This window comes from Sander lucioperca, chromosome 9, assembly GCF_008315115.2.
Source record: "Sander lucioperca isolate FBNREF2018 chromosome 9, SLUC_FBN_1.2, whole genome shotgun sequence".
Lineage (NCBI taxonomy): Eukaryota > Metazoa > Chordata > Actinopteri > Perciformes > Percidae > Sander > Sander lucioperca.
The window spans coordinates 11,501,512-11,516,406 of record NC_050181.1 but is presented as its reverse complement, the minus strand read 5'-3'; the positions used below and the strand labels follow the sequence as shown (position 1 = coordinate 11,516,406).

General features: G+C 38.3%; 1 protein-coding gene across 3 annotated transcripts in view; it reads left to right on the top strand.

Annotated features, from left to right (window-relative positions):
* LOC116046047 (laminin subunit alpha-3) overlaps window positions 1-13,830 on the top strand; it is a 55,202-nt gene extending 41,372 nt beyond the window's left edge. For 2 of the 3 annotated variants that reach the window (XM_036004772.1, XM_031294175.2), the window contains 29 exons: window positions 54-215; window positions 352-548; window positions 841-957; window positions 1,246-1,400; window positions 1,563-1,704; window positions 1,833-1,932; window positions 2,009-2,125; window positions 2,234-2,404; window positions 2,520-2,671; window positions 2,781-2,975; window positions 3,060-3,208; window positions 3,426-3,588; window positions 3,701-3,828; window positions 3,988-4,135; window positions 4,251-4,346; window positions 4,476-4,630; window positions 4,736-4,853; window positions 4,961-5,101; window positions 5,223-5,353; window positions 5,593-5,730; window positions 6,416-6,536; window positions 9,135-9,268; window positions 9,446-9,626; window positions 9,756-9,914; window positions 10,037-10,202; window positions 11,762-11,916; window positions 12,122-12,215; window positions 12,347-12,466; window positions 12,563-13,830. In XM_036004772.1, coding sequence (XP_035860665.1) covers window positions 54-215; window positions 352-548; window positions 841-957; window positions 1,246-1,400; window positions 1,563-1,704; window positions 1,833-1,932; window positions 2,009-2,125; window positions 2,234-2,404; window positions 2,520-2,671; window positions 2,781-2,975; window positions 3,060-3,208; window positions 3,426-3,588; window positions 3,701-3,828; window positions 3,988-4,135; window positions 4,251-4,346; window positions 4,476-4,630; window positions 4,736-4,853; window positions 4,961-5,101; window positions 5,223-5,353; window positions 5,593-5,730; window positions 6,416-6,536; window positions 9,135-9,268; window positions 9,446-9,626; window positions 9,756-9,914; window positions 10,037-10,202; window positions 11,762-11,916; window positions 12,122-12,215; window positions 12,347-12,466; window positions 12,563-12,705 — 4,148 coding nt within the window. In that variant the 3' untranslated portion in view covers window positions 12,706-13,830. Of the gene's footprint in view, window positions 1-53; window positions 216-351; window positions 549-840; window positions 958-1,245; window positions 1,401-1,562; window positions 1,705-1,832; window positions 1,933-2,008; window positions 2,126-2,233; window positions 2,405-2,519; window positions 2,672-2,780; window positions 2,976-3,059; window positions 3,209-3,425; window positions 3,589-3,700; window positions 3,829-3,987; window positions 4,136-4,250; window positions 4,347-4,475; window positions 4,631-4,735; window positions 4,854-4,960; window positions 5,102-5,222; window positions 5,354-5,592; window positions 5,731-6,415; window positions 6,537-6,910; window positions 7,575-9,134; window positions 9,269-9,445; window positions 9,627-9,755; window positions 9,915-10,036; window positions 10,203-11,761; window positions 11,917-12,121; window positions 12,216-12,346; window positions 12,467-12,562 lie in introns of those variants that run through there. The other variant, XM_031294176.2, reaches the window with a different exon arrangement.
* Window positions 13,831-14,895: the final 1,065 nt, after the last annotated feature.

The following is a 14,895-nucleotide window of genomic DNA, read 5'->3' as shown; positions in this document are numbered from 1 at the left end:
TGTGTGTGTGTGTGTGTGTGTGTGTGTGTGTGTGTGTGTGTGTGTGTTTTAAGCTCTGCTGGACCAACTGAAGGAGGCAGGAAGAGGTGATGTGCCCAATGAAAACCTGTCTAAAATGCTAGAAGATGCTCAGCGCATGGTGAAGGAGATGGAGAATAGGAACTTCACCCCTCAGAAGGCAGCTGCTGAGAAAGAAAGAGACGAGGCCAAGAAACGTACGATACTTAGTCTATAGTCATAGTCAGTAGAAGCTGACAGAAAATTCTTCCAAACCCCTCAAGAATTGCTTTATCAAAGTTAAACATCACTGCAAAAAAAAAGTCCATTAACCTATTCTGTTCTATTTTCTAGTGCTAGACTACGTCAAAGCTAATGTAAGTAAGCAGTGTGACCAGAATGAGGCCGCAGCAGAGAAGCTTCGGGGCCTTCTTGAGGGTTACGAGGCCAAGCTCAATGACTTGGACAAGGCTTTAAAGGAGGCAGGGGACTTGCTGAAAAAAGCCAACGCCCAGAACGGACTTAATGCTCAGACACTGGGAGTGTTGCAGGTATAACTCACAAGTCAACTAGTTAATCAGTTATGAGAAACACGTGGGCTTGTTGGTTAATGGTTAGTGAGGAAAGAAATTGTAATGAGGGTCATATGTATAATATAAGTTTATGCATTTGTTTCATAAACAAGCAGTGCATAAATGATGATTGGGGATGTAGTGGTTTATAACATTAAAGTTAATTAAGGTTATATTAAGTTATTTATATAAATAAAGTAAAGAATGCTCCGTAGGTTGTGTATGGGCCTTCCACAGTTGTACTCTGAACTGACTGATGTGCTCATTACAGAAAAAAATCGAAGACTTAAAAAAGGAGCGGAAGACTGTTGAAGACCAAATTGCCATGGCCAAAAATGAGCTGCAGAAAACAGAGGATTTGGTGAAAATGCTATCTGACAGCAAAATGGTAAGTTTGGCAAACTGTTACCTGCATGTTTGCCTTAAATATTCTCTGTACTCAGAATGATACACTTGCATATCTCATATTTTGTCGCTTCTCAGCATGAGCCAAAACATTTTGACACACTGTAGCTATGTTATAATAAAAAGCCTCATCTCACGATCGAGCTGTCAGGTCCCAACATGTCGTCCACTCAGATAATGATCCATGTTTTCGCTCGCTGTGCTCTGCAGAAAGCTTAAAGGAATTTCCTGCTGTTATTAATAACTTGCACCCACTCCTTTTTCTCTGTAGGAATATGAACAGCTGGCAGCACAACTGGATGGTGCCAAGACTGACTTGACCAAGAAGGTGAATGAGATTGCCGCAGCCGCAGCCAAGGAGGGCATTGTGATCGCTGCTGAGAATCATGCCAAAGAACTTAGCAAGCTGGCAAAGGAACTTGAGGAGTAGGTCTTTTGTGCACACAATGAAGACACACAATCTCATTATAACCCGAGGTCTAATGAATCCATTTAAGCAAAACATTTAACATTTAAGATGTGTGTCGTTTGCATCCATTCTCCATGTGTCCTGTGTTTCTTTTCTTACCTTCTTATCCTGTATTACAGTGCTGTGAAGGACGCAAGTGGACGCACTGAGGTGCGAAACGCCAAAGACGCTATTGACGCCTACAAGAACATCACAGATGCAATTAATGCTGCTGAGGCTGCAGCCAATGAGGCTAAAGCTGCTGCCGACAACGCCCTGAATGTAAGTCACAGACGTGATACCTTTAACATAATTAAACTGTACAGGCTTCTATGAATGAATATGTATATATGAAACTATTTTAGAATATAGTTTCACTTTAACCAAAATATTTTTTTTTCTTCCTATAGAATGTAAAAAATCAGAAACTCACAGAAAGAGCAAAAGACCTTAAGAAGACTGGTGATGACCTACTGAAAAATGCAAAGGCGGCAGAGACAGACCTTCAAGGTATTCAGCCCTACCAATAAACAGTTGTTTTTAAAAAATAACCCAAAAGCTCAGTCACTAATTCTTGTTTTTCTAGGGGCTGCGGACGACATTACTGACCTGAAGAAACGCCTGAAGAACGCTGACGAGAAGAAGAAAGCTCTTCAGAAAGAACTGGTTAATGCACAGAACAAATTAAACGACATCAAAAGAGGTAGAACAAGTCAAGGCATTATAGCCTTAGCAGGACTATTTAACTGATTGTGTCTGAGTCTATTGACAAGGTTCATATTTCCCCTAATCACTCATTTTGTAAAATCAGATGACATCAGTGGTATGATTGATGAAGCCAAGAGGAAGGCATCTTTAGCCAATGACACAGCCAACGCCACTATGGACAAACTGAATGGCATCAGAAAGGAAATTGGCAATATCAGTGTCTCTCCTGTGCACTCCAACCTGAGCAACGTGTTGGATGATGTGGACCAGTCAGGTGAGATTTTGAAAAGATATCTTTAGGCACATTAGGCAACACTTTTTTATGTACTTTAGGGTTTAGGAATAAAAGACAATGCTTTCTACATATTACAAGTTGTTTCTGCTTTCAGTGAAGGACTTGCTGAAAACCATCCCATCTCTGAATGATAAGATCTCGGAGGTGGAGAACCTGACTTCGCAGGTCTCACCATTTACCAACATATCTGAGGACATCAGGAAGATCAAAGAGCTCATTGAACAAGCTCGGGATGCAGCGAACAGGGTGAGGTCTCACTTTGTACATACATCCATAACCAAACCCAAAACAAACCAACTTGTCCCCTCTTTTTCCTTGATAGGTCTAATTTCCCTTTTTTGTGTCTTTTCTCCAGATTGTGATCCCGATGAAGTTCACAGGCAATGGCTACGTGGAGATGCGTGCGCCAAAAAATCTGGAGGATCTGAAGGCCTACACAGCCCTCTCTCTGTCGCTGCAGAGACCTCAAGGCAGGGGTGATGGAAGACGCAGACGCAGACAGGCCAGAGACAATGGAGACATGTTTGTGATGTACCTTGGCAATAAAGATGTAAGGGACTCCAAATGCATATGGTTTAATATAGAGATTTAATTTGTGCTTGTACCCAAGGCATTAACAAACTGTGTCTTGTAGTCTTCTAAGAACTACATCGGTATGGTTCTGAGGAGCAACGTGCTGTACGGTTTCTACAAGCTTAACGGCGTCGAGTACGAGATGAAAACGGGTGTCGTCACCACGTCTTCATCTGAGCCAGCCAAGTTTGATAGAGTGGACTTACAGAGGTAATCTGACACGGTTCTGAGGCATCCACCTGTTTTTTGAGTGTTGTGAAATGAAAGTGCACAGTTATGGCATCTTTCATTTTTCAGTCTTATTTACATTTTACATTTACAATTGATTGTTTTCCAACATAGTTAATTATTTAAAGTGAAAAAGACCAAGGACATTTGTGACTGTTGTAAATGTGATGTGGATGTTCCTTTCTCTCTTCCGATTTAGGATTTACCAAGATGCAAAGATGATCCTCACCAAAGATATCACCTCAAACCCAGTCGGTAGTAAAATTGAGGAAATGAAGCAAGGAAAAGAGAACAAGAACCTCCTGGACCTCAGTCCCAGTGATGTTGTTTTCTACGTTGGCGGCTACCCTGACAGCTTCACTGTAAGCAACAAGGAAATGAGAACAGCAATGCCATTAATTTAATTATTTTTAACTAGCTTGGGACTTATAATACCTCTGTTTAATTAACATCTCTTGTTTTGCTTCTCCTCAGCCGCCAGCATCTCTCAATTACCCCAAGTACCAAGGCTGCATTGAGTTCTCCTCTTTTAACGACAAAGTCATCAGTCTCTACAACTTCCAAAAAGCAGAGGGGATCAATACAGAGACTCCTTGCAAGAGGTAGGTCCTAGTATAATCAGTGTTGGGAATAACTAAACTAATGAAGTTTTTGAACTAGAAAAAAATGTGTCTATGCTTTCTCTGCAGTCACGTTAACCTGTAACATTATTTCAACATGCAGCAACAATAAGTTTTATTAAACATTATTTTTCTATCCAGATATGTAATCCCAGTGGATTCTGACTACTATGAAGGCACCGGATATGGCAAAGTGGTCATGGATAGTATAAAACCTAGCATCCTCCGCATCGATATGACCATCAAGACTCATTCAGAAAATGGCCTGCTCTTATACATCGGAAGTGAGGTAAATTATTGTTCATATGTTTGCTTTATAAATCTTCTGTTTTGATACATTTTGAATAGAACTAAATGTACTGTTTGCAAGAATTTGACTATACTGTATTTCCCCCGCAACATAGGACAATTACTTCACCGTGACGATAGAGAAGGGCGTCATTTTCCTGCGTAGCAATTTGCTCCAAGCACCAGCAACAACTAACGAGAAAACATTCCCGGTAAGAAGTTTTTGTTTTGTTTTGTGCAGTCCCTCAGGTTATTTCTTGACAACTACCATTACTCAATCGGATAACATTTGTAAATCAATAATCATTAATTCAACTGCATCTTGCTCCTCTATCCTTTAGCTAAGTGACTGGGCAGACATCCTATTCGTTAGTACAAAGGGAAGAATCACAGTCCGCTTGGCCAATAAAGAAGTGGCTTCAGCCAAAGCTGCGTACGACCAAGACGCATTTCAAGAATTCTATATTGGTGGTGCCCCGCAGGACTTGAGGGAAAGGTACGTGGTTATCAGTCTTCCTTTTAATTATTGTTTGTCGTGAGTCAAGTTAAAACTTTTGCCACTTTATCGAGAGTAACTTGTTTTTACCGTTCCTCTTCACAGAGATAAGATCACCATGCAGCCATTCAAAGGATGCTTGAAGAATATAAAGCTGAGTAACATCTTTAAAACTGTTGATGAGCAAGTGGGCATCAGCAAAGGTTGTCCCACGGATTCCTTGGTAGGACATTAACCTCTGCATTCCAAACCTGATACCAGCATTCATATCACTGCCCAAACCACACTTAGGAGTCAACTAATCAACGGATGTGTAATGTTGTTGTCTAGATTTCTCGTAAAGCAGAGTTCAGCTTGGGGAGCTCGCTGTCAGCTGACCTCGCAGGCTTTAGTCTGGCCGATGACGTTACTGTCTCCCTTGGATTCAAGAGCACAGAGAATGAGGGTCTCATTCTGCAGGACAAACAGCTGGTCAGTCCTCACATCTATTTTGAAATCTGATATTTTAATTGTGACTTTATGCGATAGGATTTGTGAGAGACAGCAGGAAGAACTTTAATACCTTTTATCTTTTTTTTGCACTGTTTTCCAGGCTAATGGGATGGCTCTTGTGTTGGAAAGTGGCTATGTGATTCTCAATTTCAACGACAAGATCTGGAAATCCAACAACCAATATCAGGATGGCCAGTGGCATTATTTGACTGTAACCAGAGGAGGTGGAAGGTATGACTTTTACATTCAAACAGATTATAAATAATGTGAACATATATACACATTAGTCAGTGGTTTGGTATGATTTTGATTTTATTCCAATGATAAGGAGGTATATGGGCTCAGTTCCACATACTGTAAATAAAAAATAGACATTGCCAAATACAATGCAGTAAAAACAGAACTACTTAATACCTGCTTGAATCTAAAGCTAGTATACAAAACAACACCATGATGATTTTTCCAAACAGGATTCAGCTGCTTATTGATGATGAAGATGAGGGTCAGCAGCAGAGTCAGAGTGGCAGCACCATACCTGACACAGGTGGCTCCATGTTCCTGGGAAAAGAGAAGTTCAAGGGCTGCATTTCCAACCTCTACACAAGACGGTAATATTTCCTCACTTTGCAATGCATATATGGCTGGGTTTAAAAAAACAGATTTTCCAATTCAAATCAATTTTCATTTGAATTCTACGATATTGATTCATAAAATCCCGAGATCAATCTTTTAAGAAGCTCCGTTTTGAAGCTAGAGTGAAAATAGTGGTATCATATGAAAACTAGACGATCTAAGGAATCTATGTCATGCTAAATAATGCTCCAAAGTTAGGCTACATTTTGTTGAAGGCCATGGCCATTATCACAGATGTATGGCTTTAGGTATACCATCTCTGCATCACACCCTCTGCACTTGCAAGAAAGCAAATTTTTTTCTGTCTCTATGTAACTGCTTTGCGGGCTTTGGGTTCCTTGTACAATTTACAGCATTAGTTCTCTGAGAATCTCTTTCATATCCAAGCCGAATGAGTATTGTAACTGAAATATCACTTCACGAACTGATATTGAATCGAGTCAAAAATTAATTTGAATCGGGACCTTGCGAATCGGAATCGATTCAGGAAATCAGTGGTGATACCCAGCCCCAATGGCACAGTTGCATCATTTTGATATACCTCAAGATTTATGTACAGCTTTTATTATTGAAGTTACAAAGTGATTGTTTGCGCACCAAATATCTATGTTCTTTGATGTATGGTGTTTATATTATCTCTGTCATTTGTTCTGTTTGCAGGCCAGACAATCTGTACAAGGCTGAGGACCTCAGCTCCTTCCAGGCTTCTGGAGATGTCTTGCTTGATGTGTGTACTGCTGACAGTCTTGCTCAACTGATGCTGGACCGCGGCTCTAAGAAGGTGAGTGTTTGTTTGTTTTAGTAAGAACAACTAGACATAATGGTGGCATAATTGAATCTTCTTTCCAAAGCAAATCCACTCGGTTCTCTTTCCTTTGAATTAAGTGGCATTATTGGATTACTACTAGATCAATCCATCTTAATTAAAGGTATAACTATCAAAACTAGCATGTACATTATGAACATGGTGACTTGATGATTGATTCCACTCACTAGCAGTAAGTCATACCCATCTTTTTCTTTCCCTTTTGTAACTTATTTTACATTTGTGCAGTGAAACTGCTGTATAATATGATTGTTGAGGGTAAATTGATAATTGCATAGTATTTCCTTTGTTGACATTGTTTACATTATATTTTGCTGCCTTGTTTTCAGAGATGAAGAAGAAGGAGCCCTAAGACCTGCTGATGCTGACAAGAATCTTAATATTGACATGAAAAACTGGCAGCTTGAAGCACAATGTTCTGTTGCTTATGCACAAGCTCATTCATCTGCAGTGTACCTAAATAAAAAAGTTGCATGAACATTCCCAATAATCATAAGAATTACTAAATGTATTGTATTTCTGTCTATTTTATTTAAAGATCCATTCATTACAAACAAAAACTTGTGAATAACAAGCTTGAAATCAGCTCATGTCTCTTTTCTTTTCTTTCGTTCTTTCTTTCTTGTAACTCCGTAGTGAACCACTTTCTAACAGTCATTCACAAGCATGTTCTCTAACTTACTGTCATACCTAATGGAAACACTCAGACACAAACATGCCTGGTTATAAAATGATATAAATCGTAATCTCACTATCAAATAAAATCACATCATTAAACATTCTCTGGCCCGTGACCCAGTTTTATCTGACAACATTCATGTGAATTTGATCATGACATACTTGTATATTCTACTTCTATCGACATAGAGGGACACCAATTTTAATAATTTAAAGTTAAAATGCATATTAAATGGAAACTCTCCCTGTTGTGGACCAGTAAAGCCATGTGAGATATGGTTACATAAATAAACTCGTCTTGACTTAACTACCAAACCTAAATGTATCAGTCTCCTATCTCTTGAAACACAGAATGGCACCCCAGCATAAAGGTTGAGAAACACTGATCTGCATTATAATAAATTATGTAGCCAACTGGAAGTTTGTAAGCATTTCCTGAGATGAAATGTTGGTTGGTTTTCCCAGCTAAGCTCGGCCTCACGGTGAAATATGCGAGGCCTAGCAGAGCTTACTGTGTTCAGACATATTATTAAAGCATGATGGCATTTCTTCAGATCACTGTGGATCTTGCATGCCCGTCATAATTTACTAAGCTCTATGCATTTGATTTGGAACATCCGACTAACGTAGGCTGTATCACCACCACAATCTATTCTCCAACAACCCCTGACCCACAATACATGCCTGAATAATGAATTCTAAGCTGCTGCATTAGTCCATATAACTGCAAAATCAGTTGACACTAACAGTCTAGACTTAAAGGAAATGTTTAATCAAAGGATTAACAGAAATCCAAAATACAGAAGAGACAGTGATGTGAAATTCAGTCATAATCCATATCATGATATCACACATGATATTACACTGTGTTTACTGTTTGTTTATTTTTTCTTTATCCATGATTGGTGTTTTCTATAATATCAGGACTTCATGAGCCATCTCAAAAAAGGTTTTTGCGTCTGTTTATTGTTTAATGATCTCCGCAACTCTATTACAAGTTCACCCCTGTTATACTGGAGTGTATGCCAAATCACTTAAATCATATAATCAACAACTGTCCTGTATGCTGTACTGAACGAGCACAATTTCAAATTCCTAACTATGTCGAAACCAAACACACCTCTGAGTAAACAGAATGTTTGCGGGGGTTGCGCTACTACTCAAAATATGACCAAAAAAAAAAAAACCTCAACATAACCAAAACAAAGCATCTGATGTGTTATTCTGTAGCTGTAATTATAAGATCCACACTGACCAACCAGTTATCATCAATACTTAACTACATGAGGGATGTACATGGCTATTTATATAAACTATTACATTCTGATTGTTAACTCTCTTCGGGTGACATCTGGTCTGCGTAAAAGCATTAGTCGATTAATGGAGTAGTAGATCGACAGTCATTTTAAAAGCAAAAATTAAAAAATAAATTGGCTCTAGCTTCGCTTCGAATTAGGAATGATTGCCGGTTTCCTCAGTCTTCTATGATAGTAAAGTGAATATATTTAGGTTTTGGACTGTTTTTCTGACATAACATTTAAGTCGATTAATCTTAAAAAAAACAAAAAAACAGACAGAACCGTTAGTTGATGCCCTGCATTCATTTATTCAGTGTACAACATGTGTGTGTTCTCACCTATGTAGAAGATATTTAGTTTCTGTTTCAGGACCCCCAATTTAGTACAGCATAGACTTTTTTTTTTTGTATTGTAGTCATTCTGACCACTATACATTGTCATACCCTCTCATCTTTATTCACTGACAGAGTTGAACCAGGTTGGAGACTTCCCCAGATATACGTGAGCAAACTCTGATTAGAAGGACAATTTTGTACCTTGTGCTGAGTGGGTCTTTTGTTTGTTTGTGCTCTTTTAGGATGTTGTGATGCAGGCGATAAATGAGAGTCTATCAGCATGTGCATTACCAGCCCTGGTTCAAAATGCTTATCGCATGGGCGGCCCTGTCAGCAGCCTGAGCTACAGCCTTCCACTACAGGTCCTGCAGCCCAGGTGAGTAACCTGTCTTACGTCACATTTCACATGCATACACACACGGCATGCACGCATGGAAGATTTCTAAATGAAAAGTGTGCTTGGCTGAGTGTGTCCTCTTAGGAAGAATGCTACAGTTATGTCAGAGCCATCACACGCAAACACTAAGATGGTGTCTGTCTTTATTCTCTCCAGGCCCCACTTTTCTCTGGATGTCAGGACTCGAGCTCCTGAGGGCCTGCTGTTCTTTGCTGCTACCAGAGAAGGGCGCTCTCATCTTGCTTTATACATATCCAAAGGCAGGATCAGACTGTCTGTAGGCAAACAGAAGGAGATCTTCAACAGGGAGAAGTACAATGATGGAAAGTGGCACTCGGTCAGTGAACTCAACTCATCTCATACTAAACTAATGTATTTTGATGCTACCATGGCATCACTCAGTCCACATGATAGAACAAATCTGCTTTGTCTTTCTTTATGCATATGGTGAATATGTTGCCTGCAGGTCATTTTCAGTTTGGAGAAGAAGAAATTTCGATTGGTTGTAGATGGGATCAGAGCCCAGGATGGTCAGCTGACAAATGCTGAGTTGACATCCATGCAGAAATTTGTGTCACCTGTGTACCTGGGCAGTGCCCCGGAGTCCCTTCACAAAGAGCTGAAGGTAAAAAAAAAAAAAAAAGTACTCACTGGCCAATTCACTCAAGCACACACTCAATTAATTCATTCACAGATTGTGATGTCTTTGTAATGTTTTTTTTTTTTTTTTTTTTTTTTTACTTTTAGTTGAAGGCTCTTCCAAAGCAAAGTGTGTCTGGCTGCATTCGCAATTTTAAAATGAATGGAGCACCAATTTCAACTCCAACCACAAACCACGCTGCAGGCCCCTGCTTCGAGGGACAGACACAAAGAGGAGCTTATTTCTCAGGGAATGGAGCTCATGTCATCATCAGTGAGTACACCTCTCTGTTAACAATCTGATAATACTGCAGAAGCATTTCTAACCACCATAATGATCTCTATCAGCTTCTGTCGGTGATCAGTAGGAATTGCAACTGCATCCACACAATTTGCCTCCTAAACAAGTGAATAACACAAAATGCTAATAAAAAAAAGCTCATATTGTAAAGACATATCTGAAAAGGTGCTAAGGTTGACATGTCAATGGACATGAGTGGGATTTCTCTTCTTTCTTTTTTTCCTAAAATAAGGTAAAAGTACAGTGCTCAGCATAAGTGAATACACCCATGCTAAAGTTGACTAAAAAGAGGAATAAAAAATCATCTTTTGGAAATTGATCTTAATGCCTTAATTAAAAAAAATGAGGAAAAATCCAACCTTTAAGGACACCAATTTTCTTTGTGAATGAATAATGTATCGTAAATAAACACATGTTCTTCCTTAAAATACAGTGGGCATAAGTAAGCACACCCCTATGTTAAATTCCCATAGAGGCAGGCAGATTTTTATTTTCAATTGCCAGTTATTTCATGGATCCAGGATACTATGCATCCTGATAAAGTTCCCTTGGCCTTTGGAATTAAAATAGCCCCACATCATCACATACCCTTCACCATACCTAGAGATTGGCATGGGGTACTTTCCATAAGATCATCTCTCAATGCAAATCAAATCAGCTATTAGGCTAAGTGAAATAAGTAATTAAGGAAGAACATTTATTTATTTACGATACATTATTCATTCACAAAGACAATTGGTCTCCTTAAAGGTTGCATTTTTCCTCATTTTTTTAATTAAGGCATTAAGATCAATTTCCAAAAGATGATTTTTTATTCCTCTTTTTAGTCAACTTTAGCATGAGTGTATTCACTTATGCTGAGCACTGTATGTCCAAGAAGAGGAATGTGAGTGATCATATTTGAATTTTAAAGGTTCTTCAATTGAGCAATACAAACATTAATTTCTCACATAAATATCATACAGATTGCAGAAAATATGTAAACATATATTATTTTACAGGTCTAGTGATTTCTTAACGATTGCCTAGTTAGTATTCTGACAAGGAGTGTGGAAAAAATGAGTTACATACAAAAAATGTGGATGTTATATATAAGTAGTTGGTAATATATCCACAGAAATGTATTGGAACAACTAACAGAGATATATTTAACCCAAGTATTGTATTTTTTAAAATGTTTATTGTACATATTTGTTAAATTTCCCGTATGTTAATAGTGTACAACAATTACATTTTTAATGTTGAACTTACCAGCTGTGCACTGAGTAAAAGACTATCTGTTACACACTAGATATTAATTGGAATTGATTAATTAAGGAACAGTGTCTCCATTTTCTCTATAATTAGTACCTAATTAGAATTCAAAGACACTTCCTAGGAAATTAGTTACATGTCAGTTCCTTCAAAGAAACTATGAGACCCATAAAAAAGAGTCTCCATGATATGTTCATTTCATGGCTGTCTCCTCATTTTTTTAAATACTTAATGCCAATGATGACAACCAATGATGATATCTGTTTTCTGTATTTCAGATGACTCCTTTGTTCTGGGCACCAGCTTTGAGCTGCTGTTTAATATTCGTCCGCGGAGTCCGACTGGACTCCTGCTACATGTTGGTGATTCCAGCAGGAACCAGTATGGACCTGCAATGAGCCACTATCTCACTGTCTACATGCTCAAAGGAGAGGTGAAGCCTGACTGTCAGTTTGATGATGCCATATCAGCTGTTTTTTTGTTTTGTTTTTTTTACTTTTCTGGCCATGTTTTGGGGACTTTAACAGTACAGAACAAATTCTACATTTAACCTCGACTGAAAAGGTGTCTTTACTTTAAGTGTGTGTTACTGTACATGTGATTAAAAGCACTGTGTTTGGACATGCACCCATTTACAGGTAGTGGCACAAGCAAACAATGGCAAAGGGGAATTCATGGTGTCGGTGAAGCCCAAAGCTTCTTTATGTGATGGAATGTTTCATAAAATTTCAGGTAAAATGCACACAGTCATGAAAAGACATGACAAAAGACAATTCAAGACAAATTAAAAATGCTTTTAGAACCTGTTGGGACACTGACATGAATCATCTTTTGCATTAAGTCACTGTCCATGTGTCTTCTAGTAATCAAGAGGAAAAATGTTGTGCAACTGCATGTGGACACAATCGACAATTACAAAATTGGACCACCATCTTCCACTACAACTTTGACCAAAGACTCCTTGTATGTGGGTGGCATTCCTGGTGAGTGTTAATCAGAGAGTTAATCTACTTTAGTTACTCTAATTTTAGTTTATTCACACATACCGCAAATTCACCACATGTACCTTTCTGCTGCAGAGATGTCAATGCAACAGATGCTCCCTGTTACATCATCCTTTGTGGGATGCATCCAGGACATGAGGATCAACAGCGACTCGGTCTCTTTCGACAGGCTGTCTGGTGCGTTCGGTCCGGTCAACCTCAAAGAGTGTCCAGGCTGAACGTCTCACTGCTTCATCATGAAACAAACCTTGGGACCACGTCCACCACCAACCATGTGCAATCTGTTACCAAGACAGAGAATGTGTTTGTGTATTAGGGTGTATAATATTTTTATTTTTTAGGAGTGTGTGTGTGTGTGTGTGTGTGTGTGTGTGTGTGTGTGTGTGTGTGTGTGTGTGTGTGTGTGTGTGTGTGTGTGTGTGTGTGTGTGTGTGTGTGTCTGTGTGTAATATGAGCAGCAGCTTACCGGTTCATATTAGTAGCTCTGTTTAACAATGCTGTATTTATTTTGTGATAAAATCATGTATATCAGGGCACCGATTCACATATTCTAACAGTTGTTTTACAGTCTAATGTGTTGGTCCATGTACTTTCTGTCGACAAATGCTACTGAATATGCTTAGGATTGGTCAGGGCTGCAGTAGGAGCAACCCAGCACTTTAAGAAAACAAATTATGCCTTTTGTGATGGTGCTTTAATGGAGATCAACATTATTAGTTGTTTTTTTGTTTTGTTTTTGTTTGTTGGAAAGTTTATACTAGAATAATTACGTTTACACCCACGGTGCTCAATTCAGTGACATTTCAGGCACATGCCAGCATGTAGAATCATGCATTTTACCTGGTTTAATAGACATGGAGTCTTTACACAGGTCGTGAAATCACATGGTTTCCCCCCATACTGAATTACTGTTGTTGTTGCTGTTTAGATTCATTTTCCATTTTGCATTCCTCTCTCATGCATGAGGATGTTCTGTGTGGATGTTAATCAGTTACACAAGAACACAGCATGTTTGTGGAACATTGTATATGAGTTGAAAACCAATATAGATGCCTTTAACTTCTAATACTGTATATCTCACAAGTTTGGGACCATTTAGCCCATATAACTATAACGTTGAAAGTAATATAACAAAAAACAATACCATGTCTTTTATGTATTTAAACTCCCACAGCAGATGTTTACCTGCTTTGTACATTTGTGGAAATATTTGTGATATGAGAAGAAATATGCATGATGATTGGACATGATGATTTTTACATGCATTCCTGTCTTATGACCACTGATTTGTAAGCCATTTTGTAATTATTGTTGTTTATAAATACTTCTCAGTGCCATAAGTAGGTCTTGAAAAAATATCTTTTGATTGTGATCATGGTGACAACTCAAATGTCTGTGTGGAGAAGGTTTTGACAGCATTTAGACCATTATGTAGGGAGAAAACATGTAATTGATGATGAATATGAATTTAGTCAAAAATGTCCAAGAGGTCCTTGGCCGGCTATCTCCATGACTACAGCACCGAGGTTATAATAATTATTATAACCTTTTTGACTACTACAGCTGCTCTTCATAGCTCTCAATCACAAACCACCACACCCACTCTGATGCTGCCTTCAAGGACTGTAGGAGTGAAAATTGCAAAATCGTGCAAACAGGTGCTGCACCAAATTCTTTGACCCATCAGCTTCTGTGACCCAATTAGGTAGACTATTTTAACCAATGGCAGAAGAAGTACTCACCCCTAAAAAATGGCCCATTTTAGAATAATGTATATTACAGTATTATTATTGATTAATGTGTTCATGGCTTTTATGTTGCAGCTGGGTGGAGCCATTTTAATTCATTTATATAATATGTTTTATATATTACTTTACATACTGCTGGGTAGCTTGTGAATTCCCCCCTGGGGACTAACAGTCTAAAAAAAAAAGAGTCATTGTTATAATAATAAAATGTAGGCCTATTTATTGATTATAATTTGTATTGTTAATCTCAATCTACAAAGTAACTACTAGCTGTCAGATAAGTGCAGTAAAAAGTAGAATAGTTGCCTCTGAATTGCAGTGAAGTAGAAGTATAAATAAGTACTTCAAATTTGTACTTAAGCACAGTACTTAAAAAAATGTAGCCAACTTACTTATTCAACCCCTGGTTTTAGTCATTGCCACAGCAAATTTTTTTTTTTTTTTTTTAATCTAGCTTTGTCATATATGCCTACTTTATTTTAATAACTGTTACAAAAAGGACACCGCCATAGTATTTAGAAGAATAATTATTGACCCCACAGTGTCAAACATTTTGATAGCTGTAATAGCAGAAATATATAGGCCTACGTCAAAACTATATCCTGGTCGACCCTATCAAAATTGGTGACACATGGAGGCAACACGTTTGGTAACAGTAAC